We start from the raw sequence: 25,176 nt of genomic DNA on the forward strand, positions 1-25,176 counted from the left end.
CTGTTATCTACACCTGGCAGATGTTGTAGTGAACTCCCGTCTGATCCAACAGGATTTCCTCAGTCATTTCAATCCCCTTGTCTTTGGGATGCAGGTGTGAGGTCTCTGCAGAAAGAAACTTGTCTGTGTTGCTCATTGGGTTTTGCTGCAAAAATCAGAGCACAGTTTTAATTCCTGGAGCGAGCAGGTGCCTCGTGCCTGTCCTGTCCCACACCCCCCCGCCCTCCCTCCATGGCACACGTACCGGGGGGGACTTTGGGGCAAAGTCCTTCTGGCAGACGTGCGCTATGATGCCGGCAGCCAGCGCGTCCCCGAGCACGTTGGTCATCGTGCGCAGCCGGTCCCTGCGGGAGACAGCGCCAGGATGCAGGGGGTGGCCACAGCCAGGGTGCCTGGGGTGCTGATGGCTTTGGGACATGTCTGCCCCCATCCTGAATTCCCTCCCACTGGTGTTACCAAATGCTGTGTTGGTTTTGGAGATGTGAGCCCTGTGCTGGGGCAGCATCTGCGTGACCCTGTCTGTGTGAGCATGGCAGGGACCTGCCAGTGCCACCTCCCAAACTGGGACAGGCATTGTTGTGCTAAGTGCAGGGAGAGCTGCCTCAGCAAGTCATAAACTCCTTGAGATGCCTCTTGAGGAGAAATCCTGTAGATCCAGCTACTCTTCCTCTCTTGTCTACCCAGGCACCTCTCACATTAGTAGAAGGTGCCAGCAGTGCTGGGTACCCTGTGGTGCTGAAGGGTTGAACTGGTGGTGTGTTAACCTTCCTTTGTTGGGGGAAAGAGAAAAGCAGCCTTGGTACTTGGCACTGTTCCCTCTTTTCCCTGGGGGGCTGGAAAGTACAAACCAGCCACCCACATGTCACTTCCCTAACTCAGCATCTGCTCTGTGGTTTCTCACCTAATGACTCACTTTGTTTTTATCTGAGTACTTTAGAATGGCACATTTCACAAGCTGTGAGTTTATTTGTCTGTGACAAGTGTAATCCAGCACCAGTTTGTGTCTTGAGAGCAGTCTGGTTTCATCCATCAAGATGAAGATACAGCACCATGAATTGACACAGGGCACTGCCCACAGCAGTGGCCTGGAGAGCACTTACAGAGCCCAGTCGACGGCGATGATGAGGGTGATGTCCTCGGTGGGCAGCCCCACGGAGGTGAGCACGATGACCATGGTGACGAGCCCAGACTGTGGGATCCCAGCGGCCCCAATGCTGGCTGCTGAGGCCGTGATGCTGCAACGAGAAGGTGGCTGTGCAGCTCAGACTGGCATGTTTGCATGGCAGAGTAAGTTCTTGCTGTGTGGAAGGACTGGATTGGATCTGACTTCCTCCACCTTCCTGCTGCCAGGTGCTATCACTAATTCCCCTGTGCACAGCAGGGGCTGGCAGCAGGTGCCCTGGCTCTGTGCTCTCCCCTGCCTTCAGGGTAGGGACTCCCTCATTAAAATTACTAAATATTTGCAAACGTACTTAATTATTATTTAGTTACATGCTTTATGTCCCTGCTTATAAAATGAGAATATCCCACTCCTGAAAGGGAGTATATACACCTGTACAAATGCTTCTGTGCTCAGCCCTGCAGTGCTGACCTGCTCCAGCCACATTTCTGTGCACCTAGGCTTTGCCCTACAGGCAAAGTCCTTGACTTGCAGCACTTTTGGGGGTGCAGAGCCAGCCCAGCTTTCCCTGGTGCACAGCACAGGGACTGGGACATGCTGCTCCCCCCCTGCTGCTCCACTTCCCAGCAAAGATCAATCTGCATTAACAAGATCTCTGCAAACACGAAAAATGCAAGAGGTTGTCCTAATGTCCATAAATAGGAATAGAGAGAAATAATGTGGCTGCTGCAGAGAAACTTGTACCTGATAGTTATAATTTGTCCCAGGTCCAGTTCATACTCGTTGACCTGGGCGATGAAGATGGCAGCGACGGCCTCGTAGAGCGCGGTGCCGTCCATGTTGATGGTGGCCCCCACGGGGAGCACGAAGCGCGCCACGCGTCTGTCGATGCCGTTGTTCTCCAGGAGACACTTGAGGGTGATGGGCAGGGTGGCTGAGCTGCAGGACAAGAAATGAGCAGGAATTGCTGTTTGTATTGAGCTCTGTAAGTTGGAGTCAGTGTGATGGGACAGAAATACCAGCCCTCCTGGGGGTGGATGCCACAATGTCGCACAAATTGCTGTAGCAATGAAAATCTCTTCAGCTCTCACCACCTGGGGAATAGACGTTATCAGCAAAGTGAGCTGCAGGCTGAGAGAGAAAATGTCAGAATGTCATTTCAGTGGCTGAAGGCACCACTTTAACCACCGGTGTGCCATGGCTGCAGCTCTCTTGACCATCCCTGGTGCCCACGTTAATCCTGCAGCACCTCCTGGAGTGTGAGACAGTGTGTGCCAGCACTGGCTGGGTTGGGGTCCAGCCAGACCCCCATCATCCTCACCTGTCTCCTCCATGAGGGGTGCCTGCCTCAGCTTCTGCAACCCTGACCTCTCTCTCTTGTTTCTGTCTAGCATGAAGATGTCAACTGTCCCACAGGAACTGGGATGAGGAATGGAGGAGGAACAGGTTGAAGAAAGGAAACCACAGAAAAGAAGTCCATGGGATTGCAACAGACTCTGGGAGGGGGGGACTGCATTTGGGAAGGGCTGTGGGTGCCGAGCAATGGCCCCAGCCCACAGACCATGGGGCTGGGACACGGAGCAGGGTGTTCTCTCTGTGACAGTTCTCCCTCCCTTAGCTGGCTGCAGAGCAGAGGGAGGAGAAGCCTGATGGAGACAGAGATGGAGACCAAGGTTCAGGATGAGACCAGGTATTAAGAGTTGCAGAAGCAACAGTTGCAGCAGTGGGCATTGGGGAAGGGAGGCACAGTCCACGTGGTTTTATTGGGATTACATGGAGAAGCAACAGAGAGGCCAGAAAAACCCTTTGCCTGGTCAGATGTGCTCCAGGAAAATGTTTGAATTTGTGTCACCTGGAAAGGATGCTAATTTATAGTGTGAATTTTTTTTCATTGTTATAAGGAATGTATTTCAATGAAAATAGAATAGGTAAATATAATCTAAAATTCGGAGTAGGCAAGATTTCTCTGTGGATGAACTTGGGATACACTGTAGTTCATTTTAGATTGTCAGTAAAGTGTTCAGAAGAGCTTTTGGTGTTTTCAATTAAACTCCAGGATCATAACCCCATGCAGTTTATAAAGCACCTACAACAGTCCTAGTTTGAATTAATGGGAAGAAAACTGCAGCGATGGAATGGAGTGTGCACACACCCACACAAAACCATTGCTGGTTTGCCCTGGGAAAACCCTGGGAGAGGGTGAGTGGAAGAGCACCAGGAGCTGCCCAGGTTGGCTGCCCAGGGCAGGGCCAAGCATCTGCTTCCTCCTAAAAGCAGGAGCATTCCCATTTCAAAGTGCTGGAGCATCATTTTCTTTTGAGTTCCACCTGTCCCCCCAGAGCTCACCTGGCCAGGCACAGCCATGTCTCCCTGGCTAAACCACATCCCTGCTCTGCAGTATCCACAGGTTCCAGCCACGTTTTCCTACCTGGAGGATGTAGCTAAGGCGATCAGCAAGGCTTGCAGTATCCCCTGAATGAAAGCAAAGGGGTTTTTCTTGGTGATGAGCACAAACAGCAGAGGTAAGAGGATGATTCCATGCACGGCAAGCCCTGACACTACTGTAATGACATACAGGCCCAGCTTCTGTCCAATAACCGATGGATCTTCCATCTCCAAGATCTTTCCAGCTATGAGAAATACAATGCCAAAGGGGAAGTACCTGCAAAGAAGAAGCATAAAAAAATATAAGAATGCAGCAATCACTGTAGCACTGCAGACAGACAAGGCAGTGTTTAGTACTGTGCAGTACAGTTGTACAAAAACAAATTCAGTGCTCACAACAGACACTTGCAGACGTGTGACTGGCACTGCCATTAGATAGAAGGAAAAAAATCAATCAGTCAATGAATCAATCAAAACCAGATTTACCAAACAGCCATCGAGACAATTTTCATAACTGCTTCATTCAGACACTGGCACACGTTTACCAGGGGGGCTCCTCGCTCGCCCATTTTCCCCAGGAGAAGTCCTGCAAGCAAGCACAGCAGGTTATTTTACTTGGGAGCAGCACGGAGCAGCACCTGACAGGCCAAGTGTCTTGAGGGTCTGGTGGCCACAGAATGGGGGTCACCATTTAAACCTGATTTAGTCCTGTTGCCGTGTGCTCTTACAAGTCAGAGCCATTCTCTGTCCCAAGCAAACACAAGTATCTGGCCTTTTCTCACAATGCCCCACCAGACCCAAATCCAGGATTTGGACTCTTCCTTGCACAGAAAACAGATAAACTTCACTGCTGCTCAATGCTGGAAGAGTAATTTCCTGGGGCAGATAAACTGTGGATTAGCTGGATTAGGTGGATATCTGGATTGCTATTTGGTAGTACAAGAATAATGACCTCTGGAAATAAAATGGAATTCTTTGAAGGATAAGGTGTGGTAGGGCTCTCTGTAGCTGAGGATGTGATGCTGTGCTGCATCCCTGCCCTGCTGTGGAGTGAAAGGGGCCCCAGCTGCCACAGGGACTGAGCAGTGCTCAGGCCCCGTGCCTGGTTCCCTCCTGGGCTGGGCTGTTGGTTGTTGGTGGCTCACAGGCTGTGCCATGGTGGTGACAACACACGTGGTCAGGAAGGATCTGAGTGAGTTGCTTAGATACAGGCATTAAGCCTTCTCTCCTAAATCTGTTTTTTTTTTCCTTTGATGTTGCATTAACCTAATCCAGTCTAATTTTCTGTTGAAGGAATACTAGAGCAGAAATACAGGCTAGGGTTTGAATGGTTGGAAGGGATATGGTGCTGTCCTGCCTGCCAGTGCTAAACCCCATTGCTTTCACTGGCTGGGAGGCTTTCCAGGAACCCATCAAGCAGAGGGAAAAGGAACCTTTGAGCATTTGCCCATCTTGTTTCCAGCTTGGTGCAAGTCCTTCTTTCTGTGTTGGCTAAAATTAATTTTGAAGCGCTGTGCAGTTGTCTGTTTTATCTGGAAAACAAGAATATAGACAGGATCTTGTCCTGTTTATCCCTCCTCAGTCTTCAGGGTTGAGGACTCCAAGAAGCCCTTGGTTGGTTGGTTCTCTTGCCTTGCTCAAAAGAAAGATGAGGCAGGGTTGCATTTGCCAGAAATGAGACAAGGCTTGGCATGTTTAAATCTCAGCGCTGTGGACAAATCCAGTATTTGGTAGCCACAACAGCTGCTTTGGAAGAAAGTAATTTCTCTTCAGGTCCTACAGAGCTGATTTGGGAGACATGGCCCAAGTAAACAGATCAGGATCTTGAAAGCTCTGCCCCCTCATGGATTTCAAAAGCAACAGAGAGGCCCTCAGTGCCAGTGAAGAACTGTCAGAGCTGTGTGTGGTCACCCCTCATAGCAAAGTCACTCTGGGTACCTGGTGGGTGCTGCATGGATGCCTTGGTCTCAGCCCCACAAGCTGCCTGGTTTTGGTGTTGGACACAAATACACTTTGCTTTCTCCTCAACCACCTTCCAGCTGCCCCCACCTTGCTGCATGCAGGTGATCCCTGTTTCCCAAGGCATGGGGTTGTGATGCCCTGCCTGTCCCTCTCCTGTTCTCTGCCAGGCAAACTCAGTTCAGCCTCTCCTCATAAGGAAAGCCCCCTGTGGGTGTATGAATGGCCTTTATCAAGCTGCCTGTGCCTGGTGCAGGTGATGCTGTGCCAGTCTGTGGCTTTGTGGAGCTCTAATCCTGGGCAAAACATGGGAAGTGCAGGTGGTGGCTGAGGCTGGCTCAGGTGATCTCCCACTGCCTCCTAACTCTGGCTGATCCCACTCCCACGCTGGAGGGGTCGTGGAGTGTCATCTTAGAAGAGAAAAGCAGCTTCTCCTTGCAGGTTTGGCAGGGCTGGAGGGGACACGTGTCCTGTGGGCAGGAGCTCAGCAGCTTTCCTGGGTGTCCAAGGTGTGCAAAGGCTGTTGGTTGCTGGGACAGGAGGTTGCCAGAGACACCTTCTGGCTGTAGGGATCTGTCAGTGGCTCTGGCTCTGCCCAGTCTCACTGTGGCCGCCTCCTCTGAGGTCTCACATTTGGAGCTGGCTGCTCCCTGAGGCTCTGACTGCAGTCCATCACACTCCAGTGCTGTGCTGGCTGTGCTGCCTCCACACCTCAAATCCTCTAATTGGCTTTTTGGTTCCTTATACACAAAGTTCAAGCTCCTTGCCCTCACCTCTTAATCTACACATAATCCTACCACCATGCTCATCTCACTGCCTCCTACTCTTTTTCCTTTCTGATCCCTCCTTCCTCCCTTTCTCCCTCAGCCTTGCCCCTGTGTCCTCTTACGCTTTGAGGCAGCTTCAAGTTCCTCCTTTCAATGACTTTCTCCCCCTTAAACCTCCTCTCTTGCACGTGTGTCTCCACAACCCCTGCTCCTTCTTCCTTCCCAAAATTGCTGCCAAGCACCTTTTCCACACAGGACTGCAAGCTGTTCAGTGCAAGGGGTGCTGCCCTACCCCCTTCAGAAAGTCCTGTTGGGAATCCTCATAACAGCCCCAAGTCTGACCCTGCTGTGACATCCTGCCTGCTCAGGGGCTGAACACTCAGCATGAAGAGTTTGGGGCTTTGTGGTGAGCTGTGTCCCAGGCAGCCTCTGCAAAATTACACCTCGCTTCAGACTTCATTAAAAGGAATCCCCAGCTGATGTGATGGTTTGAAAACCCTCAGGACCGGCACGTGGGCTGTGAGGGAAGTACGGGGTAAAACCAGCCTTGGCCATGCCTCCAGCTCAGTGAGCTCCAGCACAGGTGCTGCTGGCTGGGCCTTGGTACGAGCTCTGTGCTGGGCCCAGTTCCCAGGGGCTGGGGCAGTTGAAACTAAAAGAACCTTGTCCCACATCTTTTGCTCTGTAAACCGTGGTGATGCAGCAGTGGCACCCTGGGCTGCCCTGGCTGTGGAGGAGCAGGTACCTATGGTTGCTGAGAAGATGACAATGCCCAGGACATTCATCTCATTGCTGGTCCCAGCCAGGGTCCTGTAGGTCATCTCGGGTGATGGTGTCAGCTCAAGGAACACAGGCCGGTGGATTTCAGGGTTTTTGTCATCAGGTGCAAAGTAAATAAAATTAACAGGTTTTCCTGGGATCTTTGGAAAACCAGGAGATTTCACCACCGGGACAAGAACAGTTCGGTACTGGAAGAGAAGCAAAGGAGGGAGGTCAGTGTGTGCTGGCATGAGCTCTGTCCTGCTCTCAGCACCGAGGCCAAGCCAGCCCTAGGCTGCTGCTCCTGGAGGTCAAGGTTTGGTTTCCAGGCAGTGGAAGGCTGGTGGAAACAAGGAGTGAGAGTCGGGCAGGGGGAGCTGTGGCTGTTGGCTGCAGACCATCCTCAGCTAAGGCTGCAGAGCAGACTCGTGGTGTTGGTGATGCCAGCACAGCGCTGGGGTCCCTCTGTCCCTCCATCCCTCCTCCTGGGAGCTTTACCGATGCTTTCCCAATGCCAGGAGTTTGTTTTCCCTGTCCCTCCAGCCTACCTGGCCACTCCAGCTGTCCCCTTTGACCACTCTACCTTCCCTCAGGCATCTCTTCTTTGTGTCCCTTCTCTGGGTCCCTTCTCTGGGTCCCCCCGTGGAGCTGTGCCCACCCCATGGCCACCCCTCCCCTGCACAGGAGCAGGGTCTGAGGGGTTTGTGCTGCTTCCTTGGAGAGCCTGGCAGGCAGAGGGCAGGCTCAGGGTCCCTGTGAGCTTGTGCCCCCCCTGGCACCCTCCCACCTTCTGGTGCCCACCCTGGGTGAGTGTGGGGGGATGCAGAGGAAGGGAAGGGGAAGTTCAGGGAGGGGAAGGAGCTCCTGTCCAGGCTGTGGGTGGGCAGAGAGGCAGCCCCATGTGGAGCTGAGCACCAGAGGGGTCAGGGCAACTCACCTGCTGGAACGAGGCTTCAACCAGGTTAGAAGGAAACATGTTTCTGTAAGAGACCAATTACACAGGGTTAAAGTGTTATGAGAGCACAGGGAGCGTCCTGAGAAGCACATCTGGTGGGCACAATGTCCAGATGAGGACATGAAAGCCAACCACAGCTTATGACAGTTGTGCAAGCTGAGAGCAAAGAAAGGCTGGAAGGTGAACGCATAGCAGGACTGAGAACCATGAGGAAATGGGTTTGGTGGAGAGCCTGAGCCTGGGATGGACATCTGCCATCTGCAGCCCCCTGCTCAGAGCCTGGTCCAGTCCATCCAGTACCTCCAGAAATGGAGATTCTCCCCCAGCCCCTGGGCATTTGCTGCAACGCCTCCCCAGGTAACCCCATCCACTGCCTTAACCGAGCTCTGGGCTTGGCATGTCCCAGCTGGGGCTGCAGAGGAGAATCCAAACCTTGCTGGGAACACAACTCTGCCTGACCTCTGCTGCAGGGCATCTCTTTGCTGATGGCTTTGGGAGAGCAGTGGCAGTGCCAGAGTGGCCAGAGGGGAGGGGTGGGGTGAAATGAACCCTGTGTTGCTGGCCTTGAAGGTACCAGCACCTGGCCAGCGGTTCTCCTGTTCCCCTTGAGATCTCAGGGTCTTCTGGGAACTCAGAACGTTCTGGGGAGATTTTGTTATCACAGCCTTGGCTCTGCTGAATTCCTGTGACACACCTGATTAAATCCAGTAACGCGTCGGCGGAGCTGAGCACCACTTTCCCCACAGAGTAGTTGTCCTTCTGGGCAGCTGCACCAGGATGGATGCTGACCACGAGGATGATCCCCACGGTCACTGCCATGAAGGTTGTCCAAAGGTAGTAGGTGATGGTGATCACCCCCATCTTCCCGCAGGCCTTGGAGTCCATGGTGGCCAGCCCAGACATGAGGCTGCAGCACAGAACAGAGTGGTCACTGTCTGCTCCCCAAACTGCACAAGATGCACCTGATGGGCAAAATCTCCAAGGTGGGAGGGGTTTCTGTAGGTTTTTTAAACCAAAGCCTAAGGGCATCACTGAGCTCTTGCACATTCCTGCGCCAGTACCCACAGGATCTCACACCCAGGATGAGCTTGTGACAACCCAAGCTGAGCTGTGAAGGGCAGGAGACACCGCCAAACCTCTTCTCAAGATCTGGCTGTGTTTTCTGTTTTCTGTGAGGGTTAAGAAGTTTATTTTCTTAGTTGTTCTAAGTTGTTCTGATGTTGCTCCTTTTTCATGAGATGCTGTTATATCTCCATTGCCTCATGCCACTGCTGTGTGTCATTGTGAGGAGCAAAGGAAGGTACCAGCAAGGTTCATAAAATCCTGCTGGGGATGGACCCCATGCCCCCAGGAGAGACCTGCAGGTTCAGATTTCATGCACACATAAGCTTTCCTAAGAAGTAACCCATAAGCTACTTCTCAGCAAAACTGGGCTAAAAATAGAGAGGGCATTACAGGCTGCCCCAGCAGGGAGAGCAGTGCTGGTGGTGGGGACAAGGTGGGGGCAGGACTGGGTTTGCTGAGGCTCACTTGGGAGGAACTGCTGACATTCTCAAGGGCAGAGAGGCCACACAGAGAGACCCTGACAAATGTGAGGACTGGGAAATCCCCAGCCGTGTGGTGTTTAACAGGGCAAGTGTTGGATCCTGCCCTGGGATGGGGCAGCCCTGGGTGCAGGGACAGACTGGGAATGAGAGGCTGGAGAGCAGCGCCACGGGAAGGGCCCTGGGGGTGCTGGTCAGTGGCAAGTTGGATCTGAGTCACTGCTGTGTCCTGGCAGCCCCAAGGGCCCCCCTGTGCTGGGGGGCACCAGGCCCAGGGAGGGTTTGTCCCACTCTGCTCTGCCCTGGGGCAGCCTCACCTCCAGTGCTGGGGGCACTTTGGGCACCACAGGATCAGAAGGACCCAAAGCTGTTGAGAGTGCCCAAAGGAGGGACAGGAGCTGGGGAAGGGGCTGAGGAGCAGCTGAGGGCACTTGGCTGGTTCAGCTGCAGCCCAGGAGACTGAGGGGAGGCTCCTCGGGGGCTGCAGCTCCTCCCCAGGGCAGGCACAGGGGCAGGGGCTGAGCTCTGCTCTGGGACAGGGACAGGAGCCCAGCAAGGGCTGGAGCTGGGCCAGGCCTTGGCATGGAGCTCAGGGCAAGGTTCTGCCCCCCGAGGCTGCTGGGCACTGCCCAGGCTCCCCAGGGAATGGTGCCAAGGCTGCCAGAGCTCCAGGAGCTCCCAGGGGTGCTCAGGGTGGCGTTCTTGGGGTGGCTGTGCAGGGACAGGGGCTGAGCTGATGATCCCTGAGGGTTCCTTCCAGCTCAGGATATTCCAGAATTCTATGCAATGTGAGTGTTTGGGGGCTGCAGTGTGCCCCCCATACACAGACCCACACTGAGCCCCTGCAGAGCCCAGCCAAGCCCCGACCCTGAGGCAGGACATGATCGAAGGCTGCAAGGGTCAGTGCCAAGCCTGGGGACACACAGGGTGGCTGAGGTGGTGGTCAGCCCATGGATCCCATTCAGCAGCCACACATCCAGGAGAAGAAGGGCCTTGGAAACTCAAGTCCAGAAATGTAACCCTGGCATAGGTGGTGCTTTCCAGCTTAGGGCTTGGGGATCTCCAGAGCTCCATCCCCAGAGCATACCAAGTCCCCTCTGGGATGGTGTGTACAGGGAAGACACCACTTTGTAGCAGGCACAGGGACTGCAAAGGCCCCGTGGAGAGCAGAGGCCTAAAGATTGGAAATACCAAGTCATGGTGAATAGCAAGAGGCCCCTCTCTTCTGCCTTTTGGACCTCTGTTTATGTCTCTGTAACCCTATAGGTCACTTCCCCTTAACCCCTGCTACTGGACAATTTCTGGTCCCCCTATACCCTATATAATGGGCTGTTTTAGCCTGGTTCTGTGGAAGAGCTGTCACTGAAACCCTTCACAGAACACCCAGTAAAGACATCTCTGTGGAACATCAGAACAGCCTTCTCCTCTCTCGCCCTGTGTCTGCCTGCGGCACTGAGCAAGCTAAGAACTGGAATCACAAAGAGCTGGAATCACAAAGACCAGATAATCACTAAAGAGCTGATATCCCTTAAGCTCGCTATGGTTGCCAGCAGCTGAGAGCTGCTTGGGAATGCGGGCAGTCTGTCCCTGAAGGACTGAGCTATCTGGACCTCGTGCAGCCTGCTCGGGGCAAACCCGAACCCAGCAGGAGGCTGAATTATGACTTCACCATCATTCAGTAATTATAGAAAAATCCCTGGTTCAATCCAACGTGAAAGAAAACTCCCAGGAGGCCTCTGCAGACCCTGCACCCACAGACAGCAGTGATCAGAGGAGAGCACTCAGCAACTGAGCTGCAGGGAGGGCTGAGAGCAAAGGGAAACCCCAGGCACCTCAGGGAGGGATGTGAGGCACAGACCTCTCTACAAGGGCTGGTACTGAACAGGCCAAGTGTGGCCAGGATAGAGACCACTCTGTTCTCAGAAATGAACCAGAGGCAAATGGGACAGCAAGCAAACTCTGACAAAAAATAGAGAAAAGACCCATCCTCCAGGGAACGAGGACTTGATCATTTGTGTGTGTCTGATGAGCACATGCCAACATATTGTTTGCAATGTGTTAATCCATGCAAGGTTTTCAAGACCTTGCTTAGACCCCAGTAGGACTGCTGACTCTGTTCCTTATTTCTAGGTCTGTATGAGCCAATAAAATGGGAATTTTCAAACACAGACACAGCACTGGGGAATACTTATGACTTTTTTACCCAAACTTTCTCAAATCTCTCTAAGAGAATCTGCTTTGAGGTTAAACAGCCCATCACAACTGCCCACAGATGGTCCTGGCATCACCAGCTGCCCAAAAGAAGGGAAACACCCCACCCAGTGCAGGTGTCTGAGATGGGTGCAAGTGCCTACCAAATCCAGATGAGGATTTCTCCCAGACTGCTGCTGGGAAATCATGGGGTTTGATGGACACCAAGCCATCTGCTTGACTGCCAGCTGCCTGGAGCCAGGATTATTCTCACCCCATTCAGTTTTCGAGTAATCTCCTCACCAGGGGGTTGCAGGGTGATGGAAAATGGTGCTTTAGAGCAGAAGATCATGTCTTACCTGGAGGTGATCAAGGGCAGGATCAGCATCTTCAGCATCCTCATGAGGAGCTCTCCAGGAAAGGAAAAATACTGCTTCTCCTGCACATAGAGCAGAGCATGTGTCAGGCAAATTATTTCAGGCTCAAACTTGATCAATTTGCCTTTTTTTCCCAACTAGACCCAGCTCTGAGCTTGGTTCTGAACTGGCAGCCCCTCCTTGAGGCTCTCCATGAGGCCATTCCTCTGCTGTCCCTTACTGGGAGTTGGCTCAGGGATGGGGAATACTGGCCACAGGGCAAACTTGGCTATAAACAAGGGAGGAGCATGTAGGGGTTGGTCCCCTCCCAAAACCATTCTTGATTCTGTAGCCTTCTAGGGAATGGTCCCCATGCCCCCACCACTGGCTCCTCCCAAAAGTCATTGCACTCATTAGAGAGCAGAGGCTTGGCTGCATCTGATTTGGGGCAAAAGTGCCCCAAAGCTGTTGGCAACAACAAAAGGTGGGATTTATCTCATGGCTGCAGGTGGAAAAGATGAACTCAGGGAGAGCCCAGGTGTCTGGCCCATCCATGGGACACCTTTGGTGCCATGGCATCTCTCCACCCCCTACACCCCTCACAGGGACATGGGGAAGGGCTGCAGAGACATCCCCCAAAGTCTGGATCCCACAGCCATGATCAAGGGGAGAGTGAGGGGTCTGTGGGACCAGCAGCCTGGCCAGCATCCCTCCTTCTCTCTATCCCTATCTCTACCCACCATCCATCTCTCCATCCATCTCTCCATCCATCCATCCATCCATCCATCCCTCCATCCCCACATTCATCTATCATGCATCCATTCCTCCATCCATGCATGCATGCATGCATGCATGCATGCATCCATCCATCCATCCATCCATCCATCCATCCATCATCCTTCCATCTCTGATCCCCCTATTTTGCTGTGCCACTGTAGAGGTGTCAGGGAGGGATCTGAGTTGGCCCCAAGACAAGAAGGTAGTTTTGGTTACTACAAAGTAGCCACCACTTCATGCTGGGGCTTTGAGGGGTCCCAAGGCAGCTGTTCAGTTGCTCCCCTGTGCTGTCCCAGCACTGTCCCAGTGTGTGACCTGGACGTGGCTGATGCCCCCAGGGAGCTCCGGCAGAGCAGAGCTGTGATGGGACCAGCTGAGTGCAAGGGGTAATGCCAGATCTGAACAGCACCTCTTTGCCAGGGGGTCTCCCAGCTTTGTGACACTTCCCCATGGCAGGGAGGAAAGCAGGGACTGGCCACCTCTCCAGCTCTCCTCCAGATTTTGTGACAAAAGTCTTTACTGGGGACAGTCTGCAGTGGCTGCCGGGCCCACAGCAGAGCTGTGGCAACAGGGCAGGGTGGGTTGGAGCAGAGGATGGATAAACTTGATGCATGGCAGGACGAGGGGCTGGAGCCCCAAGACTCTGCCAGCCTCATGCCCAGCACGGGTGTGTGCACTGGGAAGCAGGGAGATTACACCCAGCTTCAATTAAGTAACGAGATCATCCCTGCTGCGCTGATGCTGAAGGGCCTAATTGAAATGACAAGACTTTGCTAAATCCTAGTGGGCAACACAGGGATGTTCCAGCATCAGCTGCGCTCTCCCGGAGCGGCGTTCCCCCTCCTGGGCTCAGCAGCCTGGCCCAGGATCAGGGCTGAGCCGTGGCCCAGCTGCCCCAGGGCAGAGCTCTCAGCTCGGAGCCGTTCGCAGCGCAATGCTCCTGGAAGGGGCTGAGCCAAATGTGCCTTTCTCATGCGTTTTCTCCAATGAATTTGTCTCCAAGGCTCCACAAAGCAAGGTGACTCCTCAAAGCCCTCCAGGCTCCCCACCAGCCCTCTATTTATTTGCTGGGTCCTCTCCAGATCATGGAAATGTGCTTTGATTGCACACAGCTGGGGAGAGTAATGGGAGGACCCCATCCCTCAAACCTCATCCCCTGGACCCCATCCCTCAAACCCCATCGCCTGGACCCCATCCCTCAGATCCCAGTGCTGCTGGTGGTGTTGGAGGGAGCCTGTTTACTGAGCATCTAGCCCCTGAGTAAACATTCCCCCCTTTCCCATCCTCATCCCGCCTCGAGCTCCTGCAGCCCCATGAAGTCCATCCCAGAGCTCCCCGCTCTCATTGGAGGGAGGCAGGATTTGTCCTATAGCTTGGGCATTTGTTGGCACCTTCTTGGAAAAAAAAAAGGAAAGAAAAGAGAAAAGAGAAAAAAGCCATGGGCAGAAACCTGCCTTGAGGTGGTTTTCTTGGGCAGGTGCCCTTGCTTTTGGGGCTGTGCCCATCTGTGACCCTTCCTGGCACCAGGGCTTTCCCCCTGCCCCACTCCATCCCCCTCACTCCCATCACCATTCCAGCCAGGCTCACCAGGTCTGTCAGCTCCAGCGCCCGCAGCAGGAACCCCAGGAGGCATCCAGTGACAACCGACAGCATGGAGAGAGTCAAGAGGCCATTTTTGTACCAGAAAGCCCGGAGCCACTTCCAGAGGCGCAGGAGGGCCGTGGACAGCGAGTGCAGCACAGCTCTTCTGACCCACTCCCACATGGTCACCCTCAGCTGCCCAGATGCTGCCCCGGGGAGCAGCTCCCAGCCCCGCTCATGGCCACGGCCCCGCAGTGCCAATGGAGCCCTGCTCTGTGCCCGGAGCTGAGTGCGCTGCTGGCTAATCCCCAGAACCAAAAGCTTCAGGGATATTTGGGAGCCTTTCCCATAATGGAAAGTGACGTCTTCAACTGGTTAATCTGGACTTGGCATCCCGCCGTGAGGTGCTGAACCCTCCCAGTTTAACCCTCCAGCCCCTGGGATGGGGCCAGTGTGCAGACTGAGAGCAGGGACTCAGCCCCAGGACTTCTCACCGTTCCTGATCCAAAATGATCCACCAAAAGGTGGATCCTGCCACCAGATCTGGGTCCTGCACTAGATTTGTGCTCCCCACTGGCTGTGAGTGCACCCCAATCCTGCCTCCATCTGTGAGGGCTTCATGAGGGCAGGGTCAGCAAAGGGAAACTTTCTCAGTGAATGAGAGAACCTCCCATGGCATCTGCAGACACAGCCCAAGGCACCAACAGGTGATGCTGAACATTCCCACACAAATATCTGCCCCAACGGATCCAGCCTCCTGCCAGCTCTCCAGGGAAGCGGCCCCATGGCCATGAGATGCTGCTGGAGCACCTGTTCCATAATTCATGATATTTTAGAGTATTTCTCTGTCCAGTTTGCCTCTGGTTCAGGCCACGAGTGGCACTGGGGCCAGAGTGTGGTGCAGAACAAAAGGGCAGGTGGGGCCCAGGCTGAAGATGCTCTGGAAATGGGAAAATATTAAAACCTTTATGGGCCTGATTTTACCCCTCTCTCCCCACCTCATCCCCCCCTCCAAAAAAGGGCCATAAAACCCACTTGAACCATGGCTATATTTTACAGGCAAAACAGAGCTACAGTTGATGGTGTGACTTGAGGATCTGGGGCCCCCTGCCCCACGGGACAGGACCTGTGCAGCCCCACGTGCTGAGCAGCCAGGCTACTGTTCTGTTCTGGCAGGGACACGGTGGTTTTGCAGTCTCAGAGGAAGCAGAGCTCCTTCCCAAAAGGAGCCTGGTGTCTGGTGCTGTTGGTGTTTCAGCCCTTGGGGTCTCTGTGGCGCTGTCTTGTGCCTTTGGCCTCAGCGTGGTTGGCTCAGCCTGCCAGAATTAGGGAAAGTGTGTGCTTGTGAGCACAGCTGAAATACAGTTGTCTCTATTCAGCTCCACCTTCAGAGCCAACTGTGGAGCCAGCCAGGGATGGAGTTTGCATGTCAGGAGACAGCAACTGCTTGGGAAAGGGAAGTTTGAATTGTCTGGGAGATCAGAGACACCTCAAAGGACATTGAAGGGGTCCTGGGGCTGGCAGCAAGTGGAGGGAGCAAGCTGAGAACAGGATGCAGAGAAGTCCAAATAATTGGGAACAGAGGAACATGAAGACTTTTAGGGAACCCTGAGTAAGTAAAGGATACCTCAGGGAGAGGAAGAGGAATTATACAGAGGGAAGAGAGAGAGGGAAGGCAGCAAAACAGCAAAGGGTCAGGAGGAAGGGAATCCTGGTGCTTGGTGTGGTGGTAACTGTGGCCAGTGAAGGGGTATGGCAGCAGTTCTGTGCACCTACCATAAATCTCAACGTCATCATAGATGTCAGTGTCCCTGCAAGGACAATAGACAGGGTGCTGTGGGCAATGTGGTGTCCCATGTTCCACCACCTCCCAACCCCGAGGCAAGGGTCAGCTCCTGCTGTTGTGTCTGTCTCAGCTCCTCCTGGCCCATCTGTGGACTCGGGTGTCCACCTGCAGCCCTGTTTCCCCCTCCCAGTGCTGTGCTCTCCCTGCATGGCTGGGACCATCTGGAGTCGGGTTAAGGTGACTCTGGCCCCTCTCAGGATGGTGGCTTCATCCCAGACTGCCAGGAGCTGCAGACCCAGCTCTGCAGAGGGACTGCACCCTCATCCTGTCCCAGCAGCAGCCTCTGAGCAGTGTCTGGGCAGGTCCCACACAAGGGACCACAGCCTGGGCAGTGCTTCCAGTGTCCCAGTGACAGAATGTCTCCTGACACCAGAAATGGCAGATTCCACCCCAGGGGAAACTGCTGGTCTTAGGCTTATGGTCCCAGCCTGAGCTGGGTAGTTTTGAGTTGTCAGCCAGGACTAGTTTGGTACTGGCCACTCATGGAGCAGCTGTTGTAGCTGATGGAGTGGAGATGAAGGGGCTGGGAAAGGGTACTCACAGAGGCAGCACCACGGCCCGGGGCACGTAGCCATCTGCAACAGAGCGAAGAAAAACATGTCAGGTTGTGCTGGGAACCAGGGCATGAGCAGGAATCACCCCAGCACCTGCCCCTGCCCAGGGTTTAGCAACACCTCACATTCCCAGAAAGAGCTGGGACAAGGAGGAATCCTGCTCTGGGCAGCCCAGCTGCCAGGCTGAGTGGCAGCTGGCAGGGAAGAGCCTGAACCCTTCCCCTCTGCCTGAGCCATCTCCAGCCCATTCCACCTGGAGGCTTCCAGGACTGCAAAAGCTTTTAGCAGAGGGAAAGGACAAGCCCAGCTCACAGCAGAAATGCTGCTGCTGAGTGGAAGGAAGAGCAGGATATTTGTGCACAGAAAAGTGGGAACCTTCTCAGGATAGCAGGGTACCTGTCAGGTCTGTCTAACAGGTGGAGGAGATCTGTCAGCACGTCTGTCAGGGGATGTTTGCATGAAGAAGCTTCTTCCCAAAACTCTGCTGTGCTCCCTGCTGTGTGCGAGCCCCATCCCCCTGCAGACTTACACCTCCTCTGGCTGTTCCGGCAGAGGATTTGCTCCTGATTTGTGAACTGAATGACATCAAGGATTTCTCCCGGTCTCAGTGGCAGGTTCTGCGCTCTGCCCCTCTTCTCTGTCGCTGCAGGGTCGACCATCATCTGAGTCAGGACTTTGATGCTGCCTTCGAACTGAAACACAAACAGCAGTGCCCATGGGGAGTTGAGTCAGGCAGGTCTGACCCTCTCCCTCCTTGAAAAAGAACAGATTCCTCTCTGGCCAAATGGTCTGTGGGACTGGTCTGATCTGGGGGAATGGGGCAGGTGTGACCTGGGGGAACAAGGCAGGGTGTGATCCGGGTATCACTGGTCCCTGAGGAGAACAGTTCCTTTCTGCCATTGCACTGCACCCTTCCCAGAAGGGGAGAAGAAGCTCAAAGGGAAAAGTGATCACTCACTGCTGCTCACCTTGAATTTCTTCTGAAACCCCCTGTCCATCTTCTCTTCCTTCTTGCATGCCTTGAGTGTCATGGTCTTCATCTTCTGAGACACCTGGGATGCTCTGCAGCCATTGAAAGCCATGGGAAGGTTCAGATGACCCCACCCCATGCTCTGCTCCCTCCCATCCCCTTCTCCCTGCTGGCTGCTCCCCATTGCATTTCCCTGCACCAGCCCTGGGGCTGTGGAGACTCTCAGGCCAAGGGGTACAGCCTGCAGCTTGTGCTCTTCACCACAGACCCGCCTATTGCAAGCCCAGCAGAGACAATTAAAGCAGCAGCTTTGTCAGAGCAGCAAGGAGCCCTGGCCATTTTGGGACCCTTAGAAAGAGTAAAAAAGCCCTATTACCTCTGTGTAGCTGCCAGCAAGGTAACCCTGTTAGAGGCTCGGCCAGCATTTCCACCTGTAAAACCAAACCCGGGGAGAGGTGCTGCCATGAGGCTGCTGTGAGGTGAAAACACTTGCCAAAGCAGGATACGAAGAACAGCAAGAGCTCTCTCCTCCTGGGACCAAATCCTGAGTTTGCCCCCAAGTGTGGGGGGATCAGGGCTTCCTGTGCCCATTTACAAGAGGAACCCACTGCCCTGCTGTGTGGGGGAGCAGCAGGCTTAGCACAGACCCTGCTGCTGCCCATGGCTCACTGGGGCCTTGCAGCTCTCAAAGCTGCAGCTCTCACCCCAAACAGCATCCAAGCTGTACTCACCTCCTGTGGGGCAGGGACACACAGACAGCTGGGACACAGAGGGCAGCAGAAGGCCTGGGCTTCTCCTGGCCACCTCAGCAGGCTCAACATCATCGTATATCTCATCTTCATCCCTGCGGCGAGGCAGAGCACGGTTGGGAGGTGCTGCTGCAGTGGGGGCTGAGGGCAGAATCGGGGCTGCCAGGAGGAGGGCGGGCTGGCCATGGACTGGCCCTGGCTCTGGGCCAGAGCTGGACAGCAGCTCCGTGCCCTGCGCCAGCAGCTCCTCACACAGCTGGATGTGGACAGGCAGCAGGGAGCAGCAGCCACAGTGAGGCAACATAACCCCAAGGGATGGCCATACTTCACACTGTGGGAGCTGTTTCCACACCCTGGGCTCCAGCAGCAGGCAGGAAACCCCAAACTTCCTCTTGCTGTCACATCTTGTGCCCTTCCCAGTGGCTTGGCACAGCCTGGAACAGCCGTGCTGCCTCAGTGCTTACCCTGTGCCACTCGGAGCATCCTGCAGTGGGAACCGTGCAGGCACTGATGCAGCACAGCCTGGTTGCAGGTGACCTGTGACAAACAAGAGAACAGGAGGGAGCAGGGAGGGATTATTTCATATTTTCTCCTCAGCTCCGTCAGCCACCCTGAGGTCAGAGCCACTCTGGGCTGGATTTAGTGCAGGAGGAGGTGGAGAGATAAAACTCACTACAGATCTTGATAGAGCAAGGAGTTTTTTACTCCATAGCCCATCCAGGGATTTTCTTCCAGCACACCAGTGCATGGCTCATCAGGTTCATCACTGAGGACCCTGAATACATATTTTCCTGTTTGCATATTTCTAATGTTTCCTGTTTGCATATTTCTAATGTTTCCTGTTTGCATATTTCTTCCCAGACAAATGATGGAAGGAGAGGGGAAGAAGCCAAAACAGGTATCATGAATGTGGAAAACCCCTAAATTTCAGATATGTACCAGAGCTAGGGCAAGTCCCGGATATGTCCATATGCTCAGAAGCATCATCAGTCAGAACATACTGCTGCCCCTTTTAGGATTGCCAGTATGACCACAGCCCTGCCAACAAGCCCTTATTTGTATCACAAGCCCTGTCTCGAGCCTGGTCAACCAGACCAACCAGAAATGGCCACAAAGACCTGACTACAACATCAAATCTCTGCTGGCTTACAGTACCAAGTAACACACAATCAGATAGTTAGCCCTAAAAATCATAAGATTGCCCTAAAAATTAACAAAAACCGTAAAATCAAGGCAAGGTGTGACTCTAGATGTTGCAGCTTGCCTCAGTACCCATGAGACAAATAAATACTTGTAGCCAATCATGTGAGAATCTCCCAGCATAACAGCATGGCCAGCCCTGATAACACATTTTAATTATAACATAGACCAGCCTGATTTTTCAGTTCTCTTAAGGAAAGGAAGGGAAGTCTACTCTCATGGTTAGAGAAACTGAGCAAGAAATGGTATTTGAAACAGCTTTCATCACCTGTACTGTGGATTAGCAGAACAGCAACTGTGAGAAACCACCACAGCAGCCTGGCTCTGGAAGGCCACTGTGAGCGTGCTGGGGCAGTGTCTGACCGGCACCTCCCCTGCTGCTCCTGCCCATCACCCCAGGCCTGCCCCTGGGCACCTCTGGGCCCAGTCTGGCCCCATTTTCTCCCTGTTAGGTAGCTGTGGGCAGTGAGATCTCCCCTTCTTCCCTCTCCTCCCAGCTGAACAAGCCTGGGTCTCAGCCCTTCTTTCTCTATGTGCTCCAGTCCCCAGCCATCTTGGGCTCACTCCAATTTGGCAATATCTCTCATGTTACGTACTCCAACCTTACTTCCTACAAAGACTCCAGAGATGGAAACTTGTGCCCAGCCAGGGACAGGACACTGTTTCTTCACCTGCCCTTCTTCTCTCTCATTCTCATCCTCGTGCTATTGCCTATAAAAGCCCCTTTGGTAATAAAAGCCCCCACCTTTCCATAAGCCCTCCCAGTATTTCCATCTCCCAAGAGCTGCAGGCTCTAACTGGGGAGATTTTCTTTCCTGAATGAGCAGTGCCCTTTCCTGAGGGGCTTTCCTGTGCCTGGCCATACCCAGCTGAGCACTCCTTGGTGGTTCTGTGGCAGGACAGATGGATGTCCCAGGACGTGCAGCTGCTCTGAACTTTGCCAAATCCACATCAGGAGGGCGCCGGGGCTTGCCTGGCTTCACTCCCAGTGCCCTGACATGTGGCAAAGGCTTCCTCCGGGGCAGAGCTGGGTGCTCCATCCTCTGGGGGCTTCCCACGGCGAGCAGGGGCACTGCAGCAGCTGCACCTTTGACAAGAACCACTGGAGCCCCCTTGTCTTTGGCAGGTGGCCGTGTCTGCTGGGCTGGCTTCCTGTGGGGAGGATCAGAGCTGGCTTCCACCTTCTTCAACACATCTCCTCCTGGCTTTGCAGGTACTGGGTGGAAGTTGGCACCTGGAGCCGTCCCCTTCTTCCGACACACTGTTGGTGCCGGGGTCTCGCAGGCAGAGTGAGGTGAATGCTGTCCCAAACTCTGACCTGTACTGTGAGGCGGAGAGGCCCTGCTGCAGTCCCTCCTGCTCCAGGGGGCCTCCTGAGAAGGATCACCCTTGGAGGCCATGGCAGAGGTCTGTCCTGGCTCTGGTCCATGAGAGGCTGCAGGGTGACTCTCTGGCCAGCCACCCACTTTGGGAGGTTCTTTCCTGTTCTGTTGGAACTTTGCCCGAAGGTCCCTCAGCACGGCGTCTCTCCCCTCCAGAGGCACCTGCAACCATTAAGAAAAACAGTTCCAGTTGAAACACCATTGTTGTAGTGTGTTCAGTGTTCAATGGTTTGCTCCTTTTTATGTTCTTTTAATGGTTCTGTCCTGGTTCTCCTTCCTGCTCTTTTCTGTATTTGGTACTTGTCATTTAATCGGTTACTATAGTAATTAATTGGTTCCCCTTGCCCCCCTCCGCGGTTTCCATGGTACTTAATTGTTTCCCTCTCCCCAGTGCCCCGCCACTCACTTTCAGTTCCTGCCTTTATCGCTAGAATCTTCTACCCAGGGCAGAGGATGAGTGGCTCAGAGGCTGGGGCCCCTCCTTTGCATTGTTACTATTGGTTTGCCTGTTATGTCTGTTATCTGTAGCTTATATTTGATTTGTCCGAGGACAGGTGCCTCCCCTACCCCTTAAAACTCACCTGTACCTGCCCCTCGGTGCTCTTTTTCTGTTGCACCCCACTGGATTACAATAAATCAGGACTTCACCACAGATTAAAGGTCGCTTCTTTTCCTTGTTGGCCGCAGCGGACTCTAGTCCTGTCCCAAGGAGACGTCTCGCCACTGTAACGTGGGGGATCTCCTTAGGCGCTGTCCCTTGAGCTGAGGCTCCTGCGAGTGGGACAGTGCCCCGACAGGCTGCTGGCAGTGCTGGCTGCTGGCCGGGACGCTTGACTGTTAGGCAAGCACTGCTGCACACCATGGAGGAAAATTAGTCAAAATTCCCAGTGCAAAATGTGGTACTCCTTCAACATGGTCTCACACTAACTCTTCTGCACAACACGAGGTCTTTGCTCAAAAAGGTCCTGAATATATCTGAGTAAACAACATGGGGCTGCACCAAACTGGGAGTGGTTACCCCATGAGGGCATCCAGGAGACCTTTCATGGAGTTTTTTGGTCTGATCCACCATCTGTCCACTACCAAGAACCATCACATCACAGGGACTGTGTGGCATTCACATTCTCCGAACAGAGAGAGAGATAATTCTCTCTCTCACTTTTTTTTTCCTGGGGAAGCACAGAGAGAAGAAGAGACAAAAATTCTTATCTCTACTTGCTGCTCCTGTTGTTTTTACACATGTGGAATGTATTAGGAAGATTGTTTACCTGAAGGGATTTGTCAATTGATTCTGCTGAGGATTGTTATGTTTCCTTGGCCAATCGCTCAAAGCTGTGTCCTGACTGTCTACAGACAGTCATGGGTTTTTCTTTAATATTCTTTATAGTATATTATCTTTATTATAGTATAGTATAATGTAATGTAATATAGTTTAAATAAAGCAATTGTTCAGCATTCTGAATCAATTGAGTCAGGTGCCAGTCATTCCTCACCTCACCCAATCAAGGGGCGTCCTACAATACTACCAGTGGTGACCTCCAATGTTGGCTGAAGAACCAGGACCTGGATGGAACCGCCGGATTCGCAGCCGAGGCTGAACACGACAAGGTTTGCTGCACACTCACAGGAGTGTGTCCGGGGCTCCTCTGGTGAGTCACGAGATGGGAGACACCCCTCAAACCTTGGCTTAGACCCCGCGGGACCCTGCACAACCCACTTGTAATCTGACACTGGCTCCCCCGAGAAGGGACTGTTAACCCTTCCCCTCCCCATGATAACAATACCACAGGACTGGATGGTAGTAGCAAAGCTCCTGAGGGCAGAATCTGAGATCCAGAGACTCCCAGGGATCAGATGGGAGCAACCTGCCTTGCCCTGGTCCTGTTTTCTGGGATGAGTTGGTGGGGGAGACTGCATAGGGCCATTGGATCCCTCCCTGGAGGAAAAGCAGGGACGGCACTGCTGGGCCTCATCCCACCAAAGGCTGCGTGCAGACAGAACAAGGCCAGGAGGAAGCAGACTGCCCTACTTCTCTGACATGTGTCTTTCCTGTGTGGTTCACACTGTGCACACACAGCCAGGACACATCTGCTCCACCACAGAGCTGCCTTTAGCTTCCTCAGTAACCAAAATTCATCTTTCTCTAGAGCCTCCAGAGAAATGCTGCCAGGAGGAGGCTGTGAATGGCTCTTGTAAAGACTGCCAGGTTGGAGGTATGGTACAAAGCTCAGGGATGGGGCTACATTTTTCCTAATCTTCTCAGATGGACCTTGTGAGAGGGGAGGGATCAGCTTACCCTCCCCATCTTTCTTCCATGCCCCAGTCCCAGACCACAGTGTCCCCTTGCACCAGAGCTGGCTGCCGCGCTGGAGCTGTACACTTTGGTTTTGGAGTTTTTATCCTTCTGGGATTTCAGTTTGGGTTTGTGGGTGCATAATTTTTATTTTCAGAGAAAAAATAAAAAAAGGGAAAGGCTGATATGGAGAGAAGCTGATGCAATATTTTTAGACATAACCGATCAAATGTATATATATACAGACTTACAAAAGTGCAAATTCCCCAGGCAAACACCCCAGTTTTCCTGGTAAGCCCTCAAATGCAGCACTTGGTATAGCAGCGGTGAAGCAGCACGAATATGTTATTTCCTGTATACCAGCACTGGGGCTTTCACTCAAATTAGTGAAAAATCAGTGTTTTCTAGACTCCCAAACATGCTAGGATTTTTGACACCTGAATCATTTGGTGGTTTGTAATGATCATTTTTGGGCCTGTTCCATGAGCTGGGACTTGCTCAGAGCCCTTGGATGTACAGCACTGCCATTACTGTGATCAGTTCCAGGTTTTCCAATCCATTTTGTGCTGGTGGGGGCTCTCCTGGACTCGGTGGGAGTGTGGACTCCTCCTTTCACAGATGTTTATATTCAGCTTACATTCACCCAGCAAACCTTCCTCCGAGCCCAGAAACTGGTCAGAAACCTTTGAAGCTCCATCCAGCTCAGATGTACAGAAGGACTTTGCCTTTCAGGAGGAGTGAGGTTGTTGGCCAGATCCAGCCCCTCACAAGGACATCCCCAAAACCCTTCCAACCAGGACGTACAGCTCCCAGTGTCCCGTCCCCATGTCCACTATAGCCCAGGTCTGGTTGTTACTCACCATCTTCCATCAGTGGATGCTTTCCTGTGTGCTCACCTCCTTGGTGAAGACCACCTGAAGCATTCTGGACAAGCCTCTCTGAGGTGCCCTCCCTTGAAACCAGCAGCTCTTTCCTAACAGCTGTGAGGAGCTGTATGCAATTCCAGGAAGTTGCTTTTGCCTGATGAGACGTGGTGAGACCGCACGAGGAGGAGGAGAAAGAGGAGGAGAAGCAGCTCTTGGTACACTGCTAGTTTGGCTCTGCTGCTGTTTGACACTTGCCGCCCACCAAGTCCGGCTGGCCATAAGAGGAGAGCCCCAGTTTTGGGAACCGACTGCAGGATGCGAGGGGATGGGAGCAGGAGGGTGGGCAATGTCCTTGTGTGATGATGGCCCAGGATTCCTCTGCAGGTCAGGTCTCAAAGCTGCACAGGACTTGCAGGGTGGGTAGGTGCAGAGGGTGCACAGCTGAGCTCTGCGGCAGCACAGAAAAGCTGGGTGAGGGCCTGTGGCTTCCTGGAATTAGGCTCTTCATGGGGGACATGAGCTCGGCTGAAAAGCCTAATTCCTCTGGGAAGCAAGGGGAAGCTGTGCACCGCAGGGTGCTGTGTTGGGCCATCACAGTGTCACCGTTTACTGCCTCTGAGGCAGGAACGGTCTGACACCCTGGCAGGGGTGCTCTGGCCTGCTGGTTGGTGCTGGTGTCCCTGCGCCAGGATCTGTGCGTCCCTGCAGCCCTTTGGGACAGTGTCCCACCAGCAGTGCCCGAGGCGGCTCCTACCTGCAGATGGTTTAAAGATAAGACACAGTTTGAGGACATGGGGAAGGCTGGGGCAGACACCCGTTGGCCAAGGGAGGTGGTCCTGGGGGTCCTGTGGAGGGTGGTGGGTGCCCTGGGGAGCATTGGAGGGCTTGATCCCACCAGCTGGAGAGGGGATGGAGAGGGGAGC

General features: G+C 53.5%; 3 protein-coding genes and 1 long non-coding RNA gene across 4 annotated transcripts in view; 2 read left to right on the forward strand and 2 right to left on the reverse strand.

Moving 5' to 3' along the window:
- Positions 1 to 7: 7 nt before the first annotated feature.
- On the reverse strand, positions 8 to 14,576 carry LOC102033854 (excitatory amino acid transporter 5-like). The gene is made up of 11 exons (XM_005427311.1): positions 14,400 to 14,576; positions 12,039 to 12,118; positions 8,640 to 8,852; positions 7,928 to 7,970; positions 6,977 to 7,199; positions 3,992 to 4,091; positions 3,549 to 3,782; positions 1,865 to 2,059; positions 1,101 to 1,235; positions 245 to 344; positions 8 to 145 (listed from the first exon to the last, which is right to left on the reverse strand). The coding sequence occupies exons 1-11, from the start codon at positions 14,574 to 14,576 to the stop codon at positions 8 to 10; spliced, it is 1,638 nt and encodes a 545-aa protein (XP_005427368.1).
- Positions 16 to 3,149, forward strand: LOC115948602. The gene is made up of 2 exons (XR_004082408.1): positions 16 to 2,105; positions 2,512 to 3,149. It is a non-coding gene; the product is annotated as an uncharacterized LOC115948602 (long non-coding RNA).
- A 1,008-nt stretch (positions 14,577 to 15,584) lies between the features above and the next one.
- Positions 15,585 to 24,372, reverse strand: PRAM1 (PML-RARA regulated adaptor molecule 1). The gene is made up of 10 exons (XM_031062224.1): positions 24,248 to 24,372; positions 20,578 to 21,256; positions 18,977 to 19,049; positions 18,495 to 18,607; positions 18,140 to 18,194; positions 17,762 to 17,855; positions 17,323 to 17,485; positions 16,781 to 16,814; positions 16,170 to 16,204; positions 15,585 to 15,709 (listed from the first exon to the last, which is right to left on the reverse strand). The coding sequence occupies exons 1-10, from the start codon at positions 24,248 to 24,250 to the stop codon at positions 15,705 to 15,707; spliced, it is 1,254 nt and encodes a 417-aa protein (XP_030918084.1). The 5' UTR covers positions 24,251 to 24,372; the 3' UTR covers positions 15,585 to 15,704.
- A 672-nt stretch (positions 24,373 to 25,044) lies between these two features.
- POLE4 (DNA polymerase epsilon 4, accessory subunit) overlaps positions 25,045 to 25,176 on the forward strand; it is a 2,690-nt gene continuing 2,558 nt past the window's right edge. Inside the window, exon 1 of the mRNA XM_031062209.1 lies at positions 25,045 to 25,110. Coding sequence (XP_030918069.1) covers positions 25,045 to 25,110 — 66 coding nt within the window. The remainder of the gene's footprint in view (positions 25,111 to 25,176) is intronic.

Source organism: Geospiza fortis, unplaced genomic scaffold, assembly GCF_000277835.1.
Source record: "Geospiza fortis unplaced genomic scaffold, GeoFor_1.0 scaffold254, whole genome shotgun sequence".
NCBI lineage: Eukaryota > Metazoa > Chordata > Aves > Passeriformes > Thraupidae > Geospiza > Geospiza fortis.